This window comes from Gymnoscopelus microlampas (assembly GCF_963454915.1).
Source record: "Gymnoscopelus microlampas genome assembly, chromosome: 14".
Classification (NCBI taxonomy): domain Eukaryota; kingdom Metazoa; phylum Chordata; class Actinopteri; order Myctophiformes; family Myctophidae; genus Gymnoscopelus; species Gymnoscopelus microlampas.
Genome location: NC_139951.1, coordinates 41,053,772 through 41,076,146, shown reverse-complemented (window position 1 = coordinate 41,076,146; position 22,375 = coordinate 41,053,772). Strand labels below are relative to the sequence as shown.

At 42.7% G+C, this 22,375-nt stretch overlaps 1 protein-coding gene across 1 annotated transcript in view; it reads right to left on the bottom strand.

Annotated features, from left to right (window-relative positions):
* glud1b (glutamate dehydrogenase 1b) overlaps positions 1 to 22,047 on the bottom strand; it is a 30,820-nt gene extending 8,773 nt beyond the window's left edge. The window contains exons 1-7 of the mRNA XM_084078729.1: positions 21,465 to 22,047; positions 11,114 to 11,194; positions 10,069 to 10,124; positions 8,817 to 8,880; positions 6,564 to 6,658; positions 5,033 to 5,212; positions 422 to 559 (exon numbers count right to left, since the gene is read on the bottom strand). Coding sequence (XP_083934855.1) covers positions 422 to 559; positions 5,033 to 5,212; positions 6,564 to 6,658; positions 8,817 to 8,880; positions 10,069 to 10,124; positions 11,114 to 11,194; positions 21,465 to 21,876 — 1,026 coding nt within the window. The 5' untranslated portion in view covers positions 21,877 to 22,047. The remainder of the gene's footprint in view (positions 1 to 421; positions 560 to 5,032; positions 5,213 to 6,563; positions 6,659 to 8,816; positions 8,881 to 10,068; positions 10,125 to 11,113; positions 11,195 to 21,464) is intronic.
* Between the last annotated feature and the right edge of the window lie 328 nt (positions 22,048 to 22,375).

Below are 22,375 nucleotides of genomic sequence, written 5' to 3'. Positions count from 1 at the left end.
CAGCTAAATGATGGAGGGTTGGTAACCAAATGGACCCTTATAGATCTTTAACTCTTGAGAGCGTAAAATGAAACCAAATGGACCCGTAAGGGTCCATTTGGTTTCATTTTACGCTCTCAAATCATTAAATCATTGTTGTCTGCATTACTTAATTAACAAGAAGTCTACACAATTAGAGAATGTAGAAGAATTGTTATTTTGACAAAATCTTATCCAACGACAATAAAATATTTTAAATCTCATATGAAATAGGTTGAAAACCACTCTACTATACTGTACTTGTGAGGACATCAACACTTTAATCGTAATAGCTCACAGAGGAGGGATGTTTTTCAGAATACTGTTGAGATTTAGGAGACATATACGTATAATCGGCTTCAGGTCTCAATGGGTTAAAGAGAGGAGGTTTCTTCTTGCATACCAGTTTGTAGTCCTCCAGCTGTTTGGGGTCGATGCCCTCTGGGTTGTAGATGTTGCCGTCGATCTCGCCCACGCCCACACACTTGGCCCCGAACCTGTGGAGGTACCTCATGGAATGCAGACCCACGTTACCGAAGCCCTGGAGGGACGACAAAGGGTGGAGGGTTTTTGTCTTTTAGTAAACATTTATAAACGTCGCTGTTGAGCAGAAACCTCTTAACTTTTTTTGTAAATTAAAGCCCTATTTGATCATACTACAGCGTCACACAAGAATAGCAAAAGTTGCAGATCTGCAAATAAATCTGCTACTTTTGTAATTTTTTAATTTGAATCGTGAAAAGTAACAGTTTTGGACATTCCAAAGGTTTCCACCCGACAACAACGACATGATAATTATTATTGTGATATTGAACATCGTGACCAAGGCTCAGGTTGTGTTCAGCAAAGTCGATTTGCACTTGTTGAAGAGGTAACAGGAACAGGGGCACCAAGGAGGAGTGGGCACCTTGATGTTAAATTGGCTAATTCTTCTCCAAAATTTTACAAAAAAAATAAAAATAATATATATATATATACATATATATACACAAAGATATTTGGAAAATGGTCTTAAGTGACGTAAAATATACATGATTAGAACATGCATAAACATTCCGACAATTAAGGCCTAATATTTATACAATTGCTACAAATGTCTACAAAACCTGTATATCCAGTCATTTTGGGCATAAACAAGAAGTTGTAGGGTCATTTTAAGTCTGATAATGATGTACCATGCATGTTCAAAGCAGGTATACTTTACATTACTTCAGACCATTTTCCATTTATTTTCTTTTTTTACATTTTGGAAAAAAATAGCCAATTTCACGCCCACTCCTCCTTTTGTGTCCACTCCATAGAAGGTCAGAGTGGTTACTTCCTGAGTGTCAAACACCATAGGGGTGCTCTCTGGTGCCATTCTGTGGCCAGTACAAGTCATTACATCTACAGCTGAGCAAGCGTTGATGCTAATGAAGAGTAGTACTCTGACGCCATCCTGTGGCCAACATAAGTTATTACATCTATATGTCTATTCATGTGAAACCTCCACTGCACTGATCCTTTGAGTCTACAGATCCATCAGCAGACATTTCTCACTGAACCTCCCAAGGAAAACTAATCACACCACAACATAATCCACCAACACATGTGAGGAATGGTACCACTATACTTGTGAGGACCTCCCATCTGTTTCCACTGATCTATTATCCATCTAGTCCCTTTAGCCCTTTAAACAATGCCGCAAGTGCTGACACTTTTAACACTGAGCTAATAGAGCCAGCCTGTTTACTCAGTGGACCTTCAGGCAGTATCACTTTGTCAACCAGTGCTGATCAAACTAGACCACAAGATATACATGTCTCAACAGAAGAGCTAGTTTAGAGTCAGCCTTGTGAAGATGATGCTGTTTTCTGAGTGATTTGGGCACATATAAGTACATATACTGTGCATGCACGCACGCACGCACGCACGCACACGCACGCACGCACACGCACACACACACACACACACACACACACACACACACACAGGCGTTCACTGTAAAGAGAATAGCACAGTACGATGTGTGAAAAAGAAAGCAATAATTATAGATGGCCTCCCAAGAAAGAGGTCAAGGCCAATGCTAAAGGGCAAGGAAACGTGTGTGTGTGTGTGTGTGTGTGTGTGTGTGTGTGTGTGTGTGTGTGTGTGTGTGTGTGTGTGTGTGTGTGTGTGTGTGTGTGTGTGTGTGTGTGTGTGTGTGTGTGTGTGTGTGTGTGTGTGTGTGTGTGTGTGTGTGTGTGTGTGTGTGTGTGTGTGTGTGTGTGTGTGTGTGTGTGTGTGTGTTTCACATTCCCTGCCAAAAATCCAACAGTTCACTGCCAATGACGTAAATTTCCGTCTTTTGTCCCCAGGAGATATAATTTTTCGAAGATCTAGACTCCTATCCACTTCCTGGTTGTGGATGTGTTAAACGTGAGGAGCTCCTGTGTGATAAAGAGAACAGAGAATTCTAAAGAGAACTACTCTTTGACCTGACATTGTTCTCTCTCTCTGACACAGGAAAGGGGCCGGTTTATTTCCGTTTAGATGTCATGAACTTGCTGAGTCGTAGAATGTATTGTGTTCTTTGGACAAGCAGCTCTGTTATGGCGGCCTTACGGAGTAATACACATAAAGAAACGGCAGATAATAACTACTAGACAGAAAGCAGAGTCATCTGAGAGGGGGGGGGGGGGGGGCGGGGGGAGAGAGAGAGCGAGCGAGAGAAAGAAAGAAAGAAAGATAAACCCTCACTAAGCCCAATGAGATGAGTTACAAGCGTATTTGTTGTAAAATGTGATAAGATGTCAGGGACGTGGTCTGCAGACGACACAGCAGCAGTGCAGAACGAGCAGTGTAACCCAGATTACAACATAATATTGTAATATGGGACCGTGGCCAGGCTGACCTCGGCAGGGGCCGGTTTGAACCGGATTGGTTGGGATTGTGACTGAACATCCTGCGTCATTATGAAGTCTTCACTAAGAGTGAAGACTTAAATCTGTCAGTGTGGGAGTGTGTGAGAGTGTGTGTCCAATGTTTGTGCAGCAGAGCACGTTTTTACTTTTTATGTTTTTAAATTAACCCATTCAATCCGGGACTCTCTCATTTTAGATTTAAGTCCTATTTTATACTTTGTCTATTAAAAAATAGCAGATACACAAGCTCCGAGTGCCGCGCTATGAGCTTGTAGATCTGGTATTTTTTTTTAAATCGTGAAAAGCTGTGCAAATCTTTGAATATATGTTTTATAAAGCGAACATCTGTAACTCAAATCTTTGCTTCTGGGGGGTCCCTGGAACTAAATATTTTACAAATGTTCTCTTTAAAAATATATATATATTCAAAGATTTTCATCACTTTTCACGATTTTTCAAAAATAGCTCAACAAGCTTATAGCGCGGCACTCGGTGCCGCACTATGAGCTTGTATATCTGCTATTTTTGCCATTTTTGAATCCTGAAAAGTAGCAGTTTTGGACATAATGAGGTTTCCGCCCGACAGCAACGATGTGAGAGCAACGGAGCAGCAGGCTGAAGCCTGATTTATGCTTAGTTTCATGTCTGTGACGCGTACTGAAAACAGCCGATCTGCAAGCTCACGACGCATCGTGCTGCAACGCGCAGTGAGCTTGAATCGTGGCTATTTTAGAATAAAATCAAGCCTGAATGTTACTGGAGCGTGCTCCGCATGTCGCTTCAGTTGCACTAACATTGGTGACACACCAATTAACACATTGGGTGCCAAAAACGTATATATACGTTTTTGGCAATACAAACATGGAGTGCCAAAACCGTATATATACGTTTAAAAAATAATAATAATAATAATAATTTCCTCCATAGCAACAGGAGATATCATTTTTCGAAGATTTAGACTTGAATCCACTTCCTGGTTAAGTTATGACTTCAAAAGGCTGTATCTCTGCTCCTGTGTACTTTTTTTTTTTACAATGTTAATTTGACTATTTTCAACTGGCTGTAACTATGGAAGTGGATGTTTTTAATTTCCCCCCCCCCCGATTGTACGAGACCTCTATCTGTGTAATGAGGGGATCACCGTGAGGACGGTGATCACTGAAAATATTTTGTGACTACTTGAAAAAGGTTCAAAAATGGTTAAAAATCTAGGCACTCAACGTACATTTTTTTAATAAACCTCTGGCACCCCAAGTGTTAAAGGGACATTTTGAACATAAATCCCATTTTTCTGATGTGAGGAGATTGTACATATTGTATATGTATAGTATATATATACCCTACTGTATGTTTTCTCTGCATTCCGAAATGCAGAGAATTTCAGTATCTGTGTGTTTGTATTTTTTGTTTGCATGTGTGCATGATTGGGTTTATGCGTGTATAAACTATGTCTTGAGGCATTTATGTGTGTGTGTGCTTGTATGTGTGAACTTGTGTGTGTGTGTGTGGAGGTGGAGGTGGAGGGTTTATCTACACAGTATACCTAGCCTTGAAGACCTAAGGCTAAAATGTAACTTAGATAGCAAGTTATGTAAACAGATGCCAGGTCATTTTTGACCTGGCATCCTATAGTGGGTATAGTTTCAATGCACAGGCTGATGATAGGTTCTTGGTTTACTTATGTATTACTTTATTATTAGATTACTATTTCTATGCATTTGATGTATTATCTTGTGTTGTCCCTGCTTACTGTAAATCGCTCTGGATTAAGAGCGTCTGCTAAATGCCTAAATTGTAAATTGTATATGTCTGCATGCACTGTACAGGCCTAACATGTAAATTGTATATGTCTGCATGCACTGTACAGTATGTACTATACCGTATGCACTTGCATTTGTGAATGGTGCGTTCATACACTGTAGTGCCTTTTCCAAAAGCGCTTTACAAGGTTAAATTCACCCGTTACATTCACACGGCAGATGAAACCATGCAAGGCACCAAGTCTTGCTCAAGGGCACTGCGACACAAACCGGGAACATTCCGATTCCCAAGTGACCGCCGCTCTACCTCCTGAGCCACTGTCGCGGTCACCCCATTTGTGTGTGTGTGTGTGTGTGTGCACGTGTGTGTACCTGAATGACAAAGGTCTTGTCCTGGAAGCCCGGGTTCAGACCAACCATGGACATGTACGAAGCCTCGTTGATGAAGTTCTCGATGCCGTGGAACACTCCGCGACCCGTGGCAGAGATACGACCGTGGATACCACCCTGGCTGATGGGCTTTCCTGTCACACACGCATGGGCATTGATGTCCTACACACACACACACACACACACACACACACACACACACACACACACACACACACACACACACACACACACACACACACACACACACACACACACACACACACACACACACACACACACACACACACACACAGAGAGAGTTCAAGCAGAAGCAGAGATTTCACAATTCTGGTGGACATAATTGAAGGCAAACAGACTGAACTACACTACCCAGAATGCTATGTGTTAGGATACCCGGGGCAGGAATGTGTTACCCTACACACAGCCCTCTAGAGGGTGTGGCGGCCACCGTGGACACCATGGCCAGATAAGAAGACAGATGGAACGCGAGGGGGGGGGGGGGGGGGGGACTGTTTCATGAGACCGGTCATAGCAACAACTCTAATCCAGTGGTTCTCAGCCTTTTCTGGATCAGGGCCAAATTGAAAATCTTGAAAAGCGTTCACGGCGAACCCATCTAACTACTTGAACCGTTTAAATATATATATATATATTCCATCCTACTGAACGTTTTACCAGAGAAAGAAAGGCTTAAGTAAGGCTTAATTTGGCCAATATATTCTTCAGTAGTCTTGAAGGGAACTTAATTGACATGCCTCTAAAATGTAATAGTTTTTGAGAAATGTACAAGTTTATAATAGAAGCCCATTCATTCATTAAGGCCGGGAACCAGGAGCGTGTCATTTTAAGATTTCTTTGGCTATTCAAACGAATTGCATACAAGCTCATAGCGCTGCACTGAGTGCCGCGCTGAGCTTGTAGATCTGCTATTCCTTTTGGTATATCTGCTATTTTTTAATAGCCAAAGAAATCTAAAATGACACAGATGCGTTCCTGGATTGAATGGGTGAATAGAATTCGTTGACCAGGTAATCTTTACAGGACTCCATTCCATTCCATTCCATGTGTATTTTATTGTGTATTTTAATACCTTGAATCAATGGAACTAACATAGTATACTTTAAGTTATTATTTATTGGTATCGCTTTTTAATATTAGTGATATACTATCATTAAAATCGTTGTGCTTTGACAACCATTTGGCCACCCTCGCGGCCCACAGGTTGAGAATCGCTGCTCTAATCTATGTCCAGTCTAACACACACAGAGCATACACTGAATCAATATTGCCCTGGATGTGGCCAAATAAGCCCTGTTTGACTGCTTTTGATAGGAGAATGATTAACTGATAGGGTCCTAACAAATATGGACGTAGGTCATCACGTCACTGGAATTATCTATTTTGAAACAAACAAAAACTAATTAGAAATACATGAGAATATAGCCCATGAGTAAAAATAAAAAAAGGAAATCAAATCCTCAGTGTGTGTGTTTTGTTGTTGTTGTCTCACTGTGTGTGCGATGGTGTTGGCGTATGTGTCGGCGATCCAGGACATCTCCCTTTCTCCCGTGCTCATGTCAGGGGCCGGGACGTCGATGCCGGGTCCTGAGTGAGGAGGAAGGGAAGAGAAAGAAGGAGGGAGGGAGGGAGGGAGGGGAGAGGAGAAAAGGAGGCTTATTTTTGGGCCAGCCAGCTGTGGCGGAGGAGCGCACGTTCTTGTCACGCATGGGTCAGTGCCATGCATTTATGTCACATACAATGATAGAGTGACAGACACAAATTCATACGCATACCTTTACACATCAGTCAAAAGGATGAAACAAAAGCTTGAGAGGTTTCTAATATTGTTAATGCATCTGATGTACTTTTTCTTAACCCCAGACTGAGAGGTGTACAGTTGAGAAGCAGATTCGAACAATATCTGGCAGACACACTGGCCCTAATGGCAGTGGTGGAAAAAGTACTCAAATTATTTACTTAAGTAAAAGTACCAATACTGCAATATAAGAATACTCTGTTACAAGTAAAAGTCCAGAATTCAAAATTTACTTGAGTAAAAGTACAAAAGTATTGGCATCAAAATGTACTTAAAGTACCAAAAGTAAAAGAACTAAATATTTGAAAATAGCAGATCTACAAGCTCGCGACGCGTTGTGAGCTTGTAGATCGGCTATTTTCAAATAGCCTAGGTATAAAATAGGGTTAAAGTGGATAATGTATGTTTCATTATATCATAATTTATATCTGAAAAGTAACTAGTAACTTTGTCGCTGTGCCGCTTTGTATCTGTGTTTCTCAACATGGTCATTGACGTCATCTTCATCATCATCATCATCATCATCATCATCAGAGCTACAGTTGTAGTTCTGTATCTTTGTATCTGGAAGTTGAACTCAGCTCAACTTGAATTTGTAGCTTTGTATCTTTGTCACTAGAGCTACAGCTACAAACGTCAGAAACGTATAATGTATCTTCATGTCACTGGCTTCCATTGAAAATGTATTATGGTAGCATCTTTTTATATAATATAATAATAAAGGACAACTAACCAACTGGTGGACTTTGAAAAACATTACTTGCATGTCTATTAGTGACCTCTGTGTGGAGGATTTGACCGTGTACTCCAAGTCTGCATCGACAAATGTCTCTGATGTTTCACGTGAGTGACCCGGGGGTCACTGTAAATTCCTGGTTCTGTGTCTCTTGTGTCATAAATACACATGACCTGCAGCCCCACCCAGCCCCCAGCCCCCTCCCCACGTGTCTGGTTGACCAGCTCCAACAACAGCAACAGAAGCACACAGTAAAATCCTCAGTTGAATTAATGTAATGTAATATTCTTTTTTTTAAATGGGGTAAGAGGTAGTTGTGAGACAGTTAAAAAGAATAGGGACCGAGAGAGACAGGGAACTTAAAGGAAGAGTGAATTCCTCAATGGGGACGCACAAGCACACAACACACACACACACACACACACTGTACACACACACACAGTGTGGTTAAGGAAGTCAAGTGTGCAAGTGGGCACTGCTGTTCCTCTTCCTCCAGGGTCTATAAATAGTGGCATGGAGAGAGAATGAAGTGAGAATGCGGGTGGCTTCCACAATGCAGAGCTGTCTATATTAAACAACCATTGTGGTGTCCATGCTCCCAGGCAGCACACAGACTGGCATGGCTCTATTTCCGTCTGTGTTTGGATTGAACACAATGCAGCCATTAACCCGCATGCAGTCCAAGGAGAACAGACTGGCATGTGTGCCAGATCATGTCGTACTAACATGGTAGTCATCCCCAGGGTTGCATTTATACATGTGGGGGTTATAGGGGTTAAGATTAGGCATTTAGGTGAGGTTTAGGGTTAGTGATATATTTTGGGTAAAAATTCTAGTTTTTTTTTGTGAAAAGGTTAGAGCTCTATATTGTGATAGTAATCATTGTATTGCTGTAGAGTGTTTGTTCAGTAACAGTGGTCTCTCTGTCTCTCCATCTCTTCAATAAATTGAAAATCCATTTTCAGGTCTGTTGCCAATTTCAGCCAATCAGGAGAGAGTAGTCATTTATCAGCTTCGATCTTTATAATGTTCCAGTTCCAATTGGGTCTACTCATTTCTGTGTGTCATCACTTACAATTTCACTTGTCTATCCTGTATGAGTTCTCTCTCCTGATCAGGCTCACAGAGGAACAACAAAGTGCCGTCACACATACAGCAACAAAGGCATTAAACGAATACAAATAATAATAATCCATCCTCATTGCACTCACCGATGAATCCCTTCTTGGCCAGCTCAATAGTGAACCTCCTGGTGATTTTCTCCAGCTCATTGTCCTGCAAACACAATGAGGAGTGCATGTCATTGACGCGCAGGGGTCATCGCCATGCTGGCTTGTGGTGGCCATTTTTGTCAAAATTCTATTTTTGCCATGATGGACATAGAAAATTAGTAGACAAACACTAGCCCTGAATGACCATTCAGAGTCTGTAACTCTGAGAGTGTACAAATGGAACCAAATGGACCCGTACGGGTCCATTTGGTTCCATTTGTACACTCTCAGAGTTATGGGGGTCCTTGAAAATAAAGCGTTTGAGAACCACTACCAGTCGACTCCCTAATGTGCCATCATACATAGTGTCATAGTAAATCAGTGTCATACATATTCTGAAGAAAACCTGGAGACTTGACATTCAGTAACTGGGTCTTATGATCCCATCGCTTACACGCAACAGAAACCAAGAAGTATATATTCAAAGAAAGAGAGGTCATAGAGTACAGAAGTCCTGACGTCACGCGCTCATCCCCTGGGTCGCGGAAGTAATTTCTCTATGGAGAATAACATTGGGTCATCTTAGAATCGTCTGATATAAGAATTGTGCTCCAAAAATAAACAAACTGTCCCGCCGATATTGTCAGGGAGGTGGCTCTGTATCGTTTATGATAGTCAGTCACTCATATTTGATACAGTCTGTTTTCTGGCGAAAATTTTACTTATTCGGCGGAAGTAACATTAGCATTTTCTCACCGTCAGTTGATGCTTCATATTCATAAGAGTCAAAATGCCGGGATCATTTGTTTATTTTTGGAACACAGTTATTATTTGACGCAATATTAAACACGTCTATGGGAATTCAGAATGGGGGGGGGAAAACGCGACCCAGGTAGGTATTACGTCAGACTTCGGTGCTCTATAGTAAACATCCTAAGCCTTCTTCCTCCGTACTGGGAGGAAAACTGCAGAAGATAGATGACACCCATCGTGTCTTCTGCCCCGTAGCCCCCTCTGTTACATCATTGGGTGAGCAGAGGTTGGACATGGCTCTCTGTGTAGTCAGTGTGCACCACTGGGGAACTACCAGCCCTGTGTCTGCTATGGCTATGTGTCTAAACTTGAAAACAGCAGCTTTTCTAGGTCATCGATTCAAAGAAACAAAATGACATAGAAATGTGTGTTTGGTCTTGCCTGTGGCGTGTGCGTGTACAGTATGTGGGGGAGGGGGGCTGATGTGGTTAGGACTTACAGAGTAATTCCTGGGGTTGATCTTGACTCCGGCTTTGGCCCCTCCAAACGGCACATCTGGGGGGGAGGGGAGAATACAGTGGGGAAAACATGGGATTAGGATCACACACATGTACACAACATGTACAGTACAGTTCACAACACCAACTCATTTCGTTAAGTTCATGCACAGACACAAACATGTTAAAGGTAGTGTCATCACTTCCAATTTCACTTGTTTAATCTGTATCCTGATTGAGTTCTCTGTCCTGGTTGGATAAAATTGGAAATGAAACTGAAACGAAAATGCATTTTCTGTTTAATAAAGAGGTGGAGAGACAAGGAGACTCCTTTTACTGAACAAACACTTTATAGCAATGAGTACTATCAGAATATAGAGCTATTTAACAATTATTTTAACCAACGCAAATCACTTACCCTACCTTTAACTTGCAGTGGTGGAAAAAGTACTGTTTTTTTTTACTTAAGTAAACATATCTATACTGCAATGTAGAAATACTCCATTACAAGTAAAAGCCCCAAATTCAAAATGTACTTGCGGAAAAGTATAAAAGTAATGACATCAAAATGTACTTAAAGTACCAAAAGTAAAAGTACTCATTATGCAGATTGTCCCATTACAAGTTTTCAAATGCATTTAAATCTTTTGAAAATAGCAGATCTACAAGCTCACAATGTGTCGTATCGCGACGCATTGTGAGCTTGTAGATCGGCTATTTTCAAATGGCCGAAATGTATATAGGGCTGTAGTGGTTAATGTATGTTTTGTAGTAATAATCAAAATCTACAACTAGTAACTAAAGTTTTTGTAAAGTACAATATTTGCCTCTGAGATGTAGTGGAGTAAAAGTAAAAGTATTGGAAATTGGAAATACTCAAGTAAAGTACAAATACCTCAAAATTGTACAGTACTTAGTTACTTTCCACCATGTTAACTTGTTTGCAGAGTATTTGAAACTCCACTGCACTTAGATAGATATGCCATCAGGGACACTAACAAAGAGATGTGAAATAAATACAGCAAATGATACGCTCTGGTTACTTACCAACAACGGCACATTTGTAGGTCATCAGAGATGCCAGGGCTTTCACCTCGTCAATAGACACCTCATTACTGTAACGGATACCTGAAAAACAACAACACCACACACACACGGTCAGTTAACAACGGGCATAATGTTGGCAGCACCAAACTGTGTGTGTTGTCCACCTAATTGTGATGTCAGCTGAACACCTGTGTCACATATAATATCATATACCAGCAAGTATTTATATATACTGTCACAAACAAAAGATGGCAAAAAAGGTAGTCCTTCAGACTATTAAAAATACAAATGACAATAAAAATGTCTTCCTGTCTACCTCATCATTGATTAATATAACTCATGGGCCATAAAGGGACACCAAAATGTGTAATGCCCTGACACCATCCCTTAAAGAATGTGGATCACTGGCTTCCTTCAAAACAGGCCTGATAATCCACCTTTCAGGAGACCACAAGGGGAGGTTAACTCACTTTTCCCATAGAAAGGAGATGGCATTCACTGCTGACATCATTTCTTATTTCCCTTTTTTTACTTTGTACATTTGTTGATGATATTGTATTTTGGTGTTATTTTTATGCTATGTTAATTAATTGAATACAAAGGACCACAATGGAAACAAGTCCCCAGGACTTTTTTGTATTATCCTTTTAACCCAAATGTCTGACCAAATGTCTGACTGTACCTCATGCTGTTTACATTTCTGTCTAATAAAGTATTCAATCAATAAAACGGAGACTGTGTTCATATCAGAGAAGTGGTTGAATCTTGTAGAAACAACACCAGCTCCCAGCCTGTTCAGCCATTAGGCTGGACTGCGACAAGGGGACACTTTTAGTTTATTGCAAACTGTTCCACCACTACTAACACTCCAAGCAAATCAATAGCCAAGATAAAGAGCTGGATTGGGCCATAAAAAACGGAGGCTGTGTTCTTCAGTGCCACAGAAAGTGCAGGCTCACCAACAGTTCAGAGGCTAAATTGCTTCAGGAAGTCATGGTCACAGTCAATAGCCAGGGGGGGGGCGGAGAGACAATGAGCCAATCCCACCACACCACACCACACATCCAATCTGAGCCCAACCTCTTTGCCAAGTGGCGTTCCAAGTGGCGTCCCGGGGGTCCCTAGGGGTCCCTTGAGGGGGTTCATGGGGGAGGTCCCAAGCAAAATGAGTTAACCTCTTAAGACCTGAGGCGATTCTTAAAAAAAATCTAAATCCTAACAGTTATTCAGAAAAAAATATTTTCAAAATATTTTCACGATTTTTCAAAAATAGCAGATCTACAAGCTCATAGCGCGGCACTCGTCATCTAAAGTGACACAGAAGCGTTCCAGGTATCAATGGGTTAATATAGCATCAAAATCAGTTTAAAGGTAGGGTAAGTGATATGTATTTTTATTTTTTTGTTAAAAAGGTTAAAGTACTATATTCTGATAGTAATCATTGCTTCAGAGTGTTTGTTGGGTCATAGGGGTCTCTCTAGCTCTTTAGTAAATAGAATATAGTACATTTTGGGGTAGGTGACAACATTTAAGCCAATCAGGAGAGAGCACTGAAAATACATTTTCTGTTTAATAAAGAGCTGGAGATACATGAGAGACTCCTTTTACTGAACAAACACTCTATAGCAATGAGTACTATCAGAATATAGATTATTAACCAAAGTAAATCCCTTACCCTTAACATTTTAACAACACAATTAAATCTTGTATGGGGGTCCCTGGCAAATAATATGTTCAGAGTGAGACCCCCAAATACAAACTGCTCTATGACTCAGCCATTCCTTGACTGCTGTCTAGGGGTATGCTGCCGTCACCATGGTAACGTCCATTGGGCCAGCCCTTTCTCTGATGCTTCCATGATATCACATGTCTGACCCCTGAGTCCTGAGCCAGCCGGACTGGACTGCCCCAACATACAGTACAGTCCACTGGCATGGCTGGAATGTGTGTGTGTGTGTGTGTGTGTGTGTGTGTGTGTGTGTGTGTGTGTGTGTGTGTGTGTGTGTGTGTGTGTGTGTGTGTGTGTGTGTGTGTGTGTGTGTGTGTGTGTGTGTGTGTGTGTGTGTGTGTGTGTGTGTGTGTGTGTGTGTGTGTGTGTGTGTGTGTGTGTGTGTGCGTGTGTGTCAACCAAATATAGTTCATCCAGTGTTAGCTTACACAGAGAGAAACCCAAGGGCATCTGGCTACACACAGAGGAGACTGCAGCATACTGCTATAGACAAAAGCTGTGTGTGTGCGTGAGTGTGTATTTCATTATAAAAAGCTGCTTGGAACGGAGCCAAGGAGACGAGAAGCAGTTAGATTGATGCAAACCTCGCCCACTTGGCTCGTCTGCAGGTATGACCTCATCTCTCAGCGCAGGCCAATGACGTCATTCGGTCAGTCAGTGCCCACCTAATCTCGTTTGTAATTATTTCAGTCCCTTCCGCTCCATTGTGAGGCTGAGATCACTGACGCGATAAATATAACACAGACTGTGGAAGCTATACTGCAGATCAGTGATTCTCAATCTATTTCAATTTCACGGACCCCTATTTGATACGATTTGTCCCTCTGGGACCCCAATATACACTGTAAATCTGAGAGATTTACATGTTCTCTCTCTCTGAGAGAGAACATGTCATCGAAACGTTAAAAAAGCAATAAACTTGCCATTGAGCGGACCTTATTTCATTTTTTATGTATTGCTGTTTGTCCTGGACCTGGGCACTTTGGATGTCCGTGCGCCCCTCCTTTCAATGACCTCCTGGAGATCCCCGGACCCAACATTGAGAAACAGTGCTATACTATATGTAAATCAGGGGTCTTCAACGTTTTTCAGGTCAAGGGCCCCCTAGCTGAGAGAGAGATGAAGCAGGGACCCCCTCTATAATGTATTAAATTGTGTTGCAGATTAAACTCTTTATTTTTTTGACTTGGTCTGCCCTTTTTTCCCCTTTACACCTGTACCTCTTTGCCAAAAAATACAAAATAGTAGATCTACAAGCTCACAACGTCTCGCAGCGTGAGACGTTGTGTGAGCTTGTAGATCTACTATTTTTGGCTAAAGTTCTCCTCAGAAAAGGGATGCTAGGGTTCAAGTGGTTATTGTAAAAAAAAAAAAATCATATCCCACAAAGATTTGGCGGCCACCCTTGTAGTAACTGTAGACCCCCTAGGGGTCCCGGACCCCCTGTTGAAGACCCCTGCTGTAGATGAAGACCAGTCGCCCCCAGTTATCGTATTAACGTATAACAAACACGTCTGGTGTTTCCTTGTGCCATAAACAGACTCTCTCTCTCTCTCTCTTCATGCCAGCCTCAGCTGATGTGAGTCAGAGAGCTACAGTGAAAACTAATGAGCAGTGGTGTAAAGTAACTAAGTACATTTACTCAAGTACCACATTATGCGTAACGAGTACTTTTAGTTTTGGTACTTTTAAGTATATTTTGATGCCAATACTTTTGCACTTTTACTTGAGTGAATGTTGAATACCTAACCAGACTTTTACTTGTAACAGGGAGTATTTCTACATTGGGGCGTTGCTGCTACTTTTACTCAAGTAAAGAGTACTTCTTCCGCCACTGCTCATGAGGGCATTTTGAACAAAGACGAGCCTGTACCAGTACCCCCCCCCCCCCCGACCAACTATCTGCTTCATTAGCCCATCCCGATCGCCTGCTGCAGCACATGAAACAAAGCGCACATATGTAAACACATTCCACAGTAATGCGAGGCGGGTTGTGTGGAAGTAAACACTGCCCCCACCACGCTACAGTACAACCCGTAATTTGGGGTCTGCCAGGTCTGCTTATTATAAGCGGCGGCTTTGGGCTTGTTTTTCTGTTAAGTTGCTTGTAACATATTGGTAGTTGCGGGTTGCGTTTTTTTTGGGCTTGTTTCCTAATGTAAAGGACCCCCAAATTAATATATATATAATATATTTGTCCACAGACCCGTGTACCAGTTTTCTGTTGTTGAATTTTTTTTAAATAGTAATATTCCACTTTTTTAAAGAAAAATTGGGGGGGGGGGGGATAGCAGATCTACAAGCTCACAACTCGTCGCATAGCAACGCGTTGTGAGCTTGTAGATCTGCTATTTTCAATTATCCGATGCATATACAGTAGGTTTAAAGTGCTCATGTGGCCTACTTTATAGTCGCGTATTTTGGGCTCGTTTTCATAGACATGGTTGCTTATTTCTCTGGCAAAATCTGGCAACGCTGCTGCAGTGGTCAGAGGAGGGAGGAGAGGATGGAAAAGAAAGCAGGCCCTGTGAGTCAGAGAGGAGCAGTTTGTTTTCCTCTAGACGCTGTGACGTGTTTTTGCCCAAATGATTTACTCCCTTCAAGAGCCTTCGTCTTTTCATCAGCGAATCTTCTACTGCAAGATTCTGTGTGCTGTGTCATTGACACCTTAGTTCTCCGGTTTGAATCCCTTCAAACCGGGAACGACTGTTTTATACTTTGGCTATTCAAAAATAGCAGATCTACAAGCTCATAGCGCGGCACTCGGGTGGCGCTATGAGCTTGTAGATCTGCTATATTTTTTTTATCGTGAAAATGTGAGCAAATCTTTGAATATGTATGTTTTTTTTAAGCAAACATTTTTAACTCAAATCTTTGCTTCGGGGGGGGGGGGGCTGGAACAACATATTTTTAGATGGGGGTCCGCAGCCAAATACATATCATTTTGGGGGTCCTTGACATGAAAACGTTTCTACAAATTCTACTAATGTCTATTGTCTTCTAAATCCTGACAGTTTTTTTTTAAACTTATGTTGCCATATATCAGTGCTTCTCAAACAATTTCATAATTTTTCACGATTTTCAAACTTTTTCAAAAATAGCAGATCTTTAAGCTCATAGTGCGGCACCTTTGAATAGCCAAAGAAATCTAAAATGACACAGATGCGATCCCGGATTAAAAGGGTTAAGGATTTTCATAAGGAAGGCCAAGCCGCACGACAAGCCCTTTGGTTTTAACTTTTGGCTTTTCTGGATGCACATCATGTTTTGGTTTTCCATTCCTTTCCATTCTGATGTACTGTTCTTCTATCTCTTCTACTTTTATATTTGTTTTACTATGCGTTTTAATTAATCATGTGCAAATAAAAAAAACGTAACTAAACTAAACACTTTTAGCCTGCTCTCCCTGTTTTGAGCATGCGATTATAGGCAACATCTTTCAAACATTTTCAAAGAATAGCAGATCTACAAGCTCACCACGCATTATGAAGCAACACATCGTGAGCTTGTCTATCGTCTAATTTCTGCTATTCGTTGCATGACTAAGGATAAGAGGGTTTAAATGGTCACATCACACACAACACCAAAAGCCCAAATTAAAAATAACTAATTAAGGAATTACATTATAGGCAGTTGGATTGTTGGTGTGCGTAGGTTAATCCAAAGAAGAACTGCCCAGAAATTAATCTAGTGGGGTGGAAAGGCCTTTGCTACAGAAGAGCAGTCCAAGCTATTCATTTATGCCACGTGATATGAAAAGAATCTCCATTCTCCACTGAAACCCATTCTGACTCATTTTCCTTTCTGCAGTTGGCAGCTCTTCAAGTGGTGCCCCACCCTGCTTTAACATGCCAGCTGAAGCACATGCGCAAACACACGGCCCACACACAGACCCACCAAAGACAAACTTAAGACGACCCCCCACCCCATATCCACACATACCAGTACCTGTTCTACACCCATCCTTTCATATCCACTAACACCCCCACACACACACACACACACAGGTGGATGTTCTGTGTTATAGCTTCTCTGTCAACAGAGTAGCAATGTATTCAGAAAAAAAGAAAGGGTCTGGGTGCTCGGAGGTCCAAAAAAGTGTAGTGAAGGTGCTCTTTGGTAGGGGACTGAAAACTTGCAACAAAAGGAAAAAAACCAAGGCACTCTTATGGTGAAAAAAGTTTAAAAACTAAAAAGCCTTTATTGATGTGGCTAGTTCATAATTATTTGTTAATAACTGGGATAACCTGGTTATTCAAGTTTTTAACAAATTCTATTATGAACTAGAATTTGTTAAAAACTGGGATAACCGGGTTATCCCAACACATTCTATCGTGAACTAGCCACATTAATAAAGGCTTTTTAACTTTAGTAAAGTTGTTTTTTCCTTTGTTGCAAGAGAGCAATGTATGCTGTACTTAACTAGCAGCCATTAGTACTATACCAGTAACACACACACCCACCCAGCAACACAAGTATCAAAAATCAAGAAAACCTCAATAGTACAATGCAAATAGTTTTCTTCTTCTCTTCTAACAAAACATAAAACAATAGGCTATAGTCCCATGGGTTTTCAGTGGGTGGCATACCCGTGTCCTGTTCATTTCCCCATAAATTCCTTTGATTGGCTCAGCAGCATACTTCAACTGGAAACCAAGGTGAAGGTGTCACATTATGCGTTTCCGGTTCATGCAGCCAAGCCAATCAAACGAAGCTGTGGGAAACAGTTATGCCACCTTCTGAAAGCCTCGGATTACAGCTACAGTATGCACACTTGCACAGGTGATTATTAACCCTAAACATAGCAGGACTATCAACCAAGTACACTGACATAAAGGGTTCAAAACTGCATAGCAGTTAATACATTCAACTAGACAGTAAGCACTCTCAGCTTAACACATAGCTAACAGGTGACCTAACAGAACGCAGGAAACCTGCAATGTGCTACGAGGAGCAAAAAATATCCATGTGCCAGGGTCCAATGTACAGTACCACAAGTCGTTATTGTGCCTTTGCACTTTACCTTGATCAAAGCAGGACCAAGGGTCTACATGCGGCATCAATGATTAAACCCACTGCAAAATAACAGCTCTTGACCCCCTGTAACGCCCCTGTTATGCCACAGTTGGCCCTGAGAGGAGTATTACACTGGGTTTGGTTTATAGACCGTCGGTCAACAGTCACTGAATATGGAGTTGCTCAAGCAGATAGCAAAACTACTACTGGACTGGTAGATTAACAGTAGTAGTAAACTGAGTTTCACCTCAGAGTTAGGATGATAAATGATCCTATCAGTGATATAGAAGGATGAGGATTGCTTCATGAAATTAGATGTAGCTGTTGACGGCGATGTTGCAGAGCCCTCACCAGGTTCCATATTAACACTGGATCAGTGCCAATAGGCATCAATATGACCATTACAAATGATGATGATAACTGATCGATTGATGGCTGGGACTGGGTACTACTGACTCACATGGTGGGGCACTTAAGCATCCCTGATGCATGTTTTTCAGGTAAAAGGATAATTGATTACGGCTCTAAATCATGTTGTTACGCTATATAAACGTAGTATGACATGCAGAATTACTTGAAATTTCATTCATTGACCACGCACGAGCGTATGACCACGCATATGTCGTGCAGGGAAGGATTATCTTATGCCCTCCGAAAAAACCTAGGACACACCATTGCAACCGCCCATGGGTCCAATTCCCAGCTTCAAGCATCCCTGCGGTTTGGATCTTGAATAGAAAACGTCTCTCTTCTAGGGTTGGGATCCTTTAGGATTTTAATGATCCCGGTTCCCTTTCACGATTCCTATAGGGGGTTCCAAATGAACCCTTAGAAGTCTGTAACTTTGAGAGTATACAAATGGAACCGAACCGAACCGAAATTAAAACGTTTGAGAACCACTAGTATTGTAATTGTATAGCAGACGCCAGACGTGAAGTCCACATACCAGCTCTGACCAGTGTGATAAAACCGGTTCCGGAAACAGTTCCAAATGTGATGGAACTGATTCCGGTTGCTCAATGTCGGATCCGGTTCCTTCGGTTCCCGGATCCCCCACCCTACTCTCTTCCAGTCTGAGGTGTATTCTGTACAGGGCATTCAGAACGACAGAAGTGTGTTGTTGCTATACCTTACTACTACCCTTGGAGAAACACAGCGGCCCAGAATAGGTCTGCACTACAGCCAAATCACTAGCTAGATGGACAGGTGCAATGGACATGTTTCACAGTAGCAATACTGGGCCAATGTCCAGTCAAACATGCCCTTTGACTGAGTGATTCAATGACATGTCGTCCCCCCTCTCTCTGTCTTTCTCTCTCTCTCAACAGAATATCTTCTGCTTCCCCCTCCTCTTGCCCATGTGCGGTGCACCCTCCCCCACCTGTCACACCACTGACAAATAGGAATGCCTCCATACATTACCACCCCCCAGGCCTCCGTTCCTCCCTCCCACTCCACCCGTATAGCTCCCCTCACCCACAGCCTCGCTGTACGTACGTCATGTCCTCTTCTCTCCCGCTGACAAGAAACTACCCATGATTCCCCAGAAATGAACCTTGAACTTTGAACCCAGCAGGTAATTCATTCTACCCCCCAACCGGCGCTGCCGGAGCGAAACAAGACGCATCAGGCAAAACTGTCATTGCTGTCACTGTCATTATTTGACATGTGTGGCAGTAGGATGAGAGGAGTGTATTGGCGGGTGGCCTGCTTCGACTGGTTTGACTGCTTTTGACTGGATCAGCAATAGGTCCGCAAGGGTCTTGTCTTGCATAGAAACAGGGATCACATGTTTTGTGTCACCTCATGCAGCAAACAGGGATGTCAGGGCAAGGATCAACCAACTAAAGTGCACCTGATGCCCATTGCCTTTGCCTATACTGTACATGTAGCTTCCTCCACAACCAGTTCTCCGACACCATCACACACATTTAGCACCCAATTATAATATTTTCCAGGAACAAGACCAATATAAGGATGTTGCCAGCCTTGATACAAGATACAAGATATTTCATATGACACCGATGACTGTCTTGATCCAAGGCTAAGGATGTTGCAAGACCATGACAACTAAGGGTAGTGTAAAATACAATGTGTCAGTCATTCAATTCATTCATTTTTACATTAAATAGCAGGGTAAATGCAGGTGTTAACAATGACACCTTTAACAGAGTCAGGGTCACTGCTAGTGTTGCACTGTATGTTGGCTCACTGGAAAGGCTCTGTCTGCTAAGGCTACACTAAATAGAACAGAACCTTAATGGTAACACACCTGTGTTTATAACCTATTCTTTCATGTCAATAAAGCATTGCCACGAAAGGGGTCTACTGACACCCACCCACAATGACAGGAGGCTCCTGCAACTTTGACAGCTAACTTTAAGCCACAGGTTGCGCTGGAAGGTCATGCAAATGAAATGACACTCTTTAAGTCAGAAGATAAGTGCCACCAGCACTGACATCATAGCTGACAAGTTCAACTAGTTGAAGACAAACATAGGCTATATTTAAAATATATTTAATATATATACTTAAAACAATGTCAGTGAAGCAACAACACAATGCAACCCACCAAACAGCAGCTGATTCAGTAGCAGTGACAGTGACAGTTTGGGGGGCTACTGCTAATGCTAGCTGTCAAACTCAAGTGGACCCCCACACAGGGATCTAAATGGGTTCTAAAAGAGTTCTAAATGGACCCTTATAGGTCTCTAACTCTGACAGTGTACAAGTGGAACCAAATGGACCCGTTAGTCCTTGAAATGTAAAAGTTTGAGAACCACCGGCCTAGCAGACAGAGCCTTTCCAGTGAGCCAACATACACACAGTACAACAATAGGCAGCACCCCTGATTTCTATTTACATTAATAGTCTCATTGTGGTAACACCTGTATTCATTCACCCTGCTATTTCATGTAAAAAATGGCTGCTGCAAAATGCTAGCTGTCAAACTCAAGGGGACCCACACACAGTGACAGGGTAGGGGGGGGGGGGGTATTCCTCTGTGGCTTCTTACCCCCCCTTGAAGACAGACACATGTAGGCTATACTCTGTTAAAACAATGTGACGTGAAGTAACACAATGCAAACCCACTAAAACAGCAGCTGATTCAGTAGCAGTGACAGTGACAGTGTGGGGGGGGCTACCGCTGCTAATGCTAGCTGTCAAACTCAAGGGGACTCCCACACAGTGAAAGGGGGGATCTACTGCTAGTTATGCTAGCTGTAAAACTCAAGGGGACCCCCACACAGTGAAAGTGGGGGATCTACTGTTAATACTAGCTGTAAAACTCAAGGAGACCCCCATACAGTGACAGGGGGATCTACTGCTAGTAATGCTAGCTGTCAAAATCAAGGGGACCTCCATACAGTGACAGGGGGGGATCTACTGTTAATACTAGCTGTCAAACTCAAGGGGACCCCATACAGTGACAGGGGGGATCTACTGCTAGTGCTAGTAATGCTAGCTGTCAAACTCAAGGGGACCCCAACACAGTGAAAGGGGGGGGGGGGGGTCTACTGCTAGTAATGCTAGCTGTCAAAATCAAGGGGACCCCCACACAGTGACAGGGCAGGGGGATTCCTCTGGTGCCTCAGTCCTCCTTACCCCCCTTGCAGGGCGTCCTGTGCTGGCTGTGCTGGGCGCGGTACGCCTCGATCACCTCCCACTCGCCGTTGTCCCTCTTGATTGGGAAGTTGAGGCTCAGGACGTGGTTGCAGGGCTTGATGATGCCCAGGATGCCGCGCACGCGTTTCCTCTTCAGCTCGGCGCTCTCGCGGGTCTTCAGGTCTTCCACCAGCTGGTCCTCCACGATGGTGGCGCCGCGGTCGAAGAAGCCCTCCACCATGCGGAAGAAGTTGGGGTTGTCGGGCTCGTCCGCCGCGGAGCCGTAGTGGCGCACCCGGAGCACGGAGGACGCCGCCGGCAGAGCGGCGTCCACGCAGCCGCTGCTGGCGGAGGCCAGCGCCCCGCAGCTCCCCGCCGAGCGGGTGAGCAGCTCCCCGAAGTAGCGGTACATGGTGGTTTAAAAACAAAGAGAGAGGAGGGGGTGACTGTTGAAAGCAACTAAATAAATGGCTAAACAAAGGGATGACAACAGGAGAGAAAGAAGGGGGGATAAACAGCAGCTCTTCACTGTGTCTAGTCCTCTGGCTGAGTGGCGCTGACTTCCTGTTGTACGGTGGCTTTAAAAACAGAGAGAGAGTGGTTGGTGGTAGGATTGGATTTCTGTTGATGTTAGAGGAAGAGGAGGAGGAGGAGGAGGAAGGAAAGAGGAGGGTCATTAAAGGGCGCGTCCCCGCCCCGCGGAGATAAGTGCGCGCTGCCGAGAATTCACCAATTATGATATACTGACAGTAAATATTATAGACTGCACTGGGGTCAAAAGTAACAGGAGGCAAATGTAACACTCTCTGGCTCATTGCATTAAAAATAATATGTTAGTCTTGTCCTTATTACTGAAAGCTTATAAATGGTATTATTAATTAGGGCACATATATATATATATATATATGTAT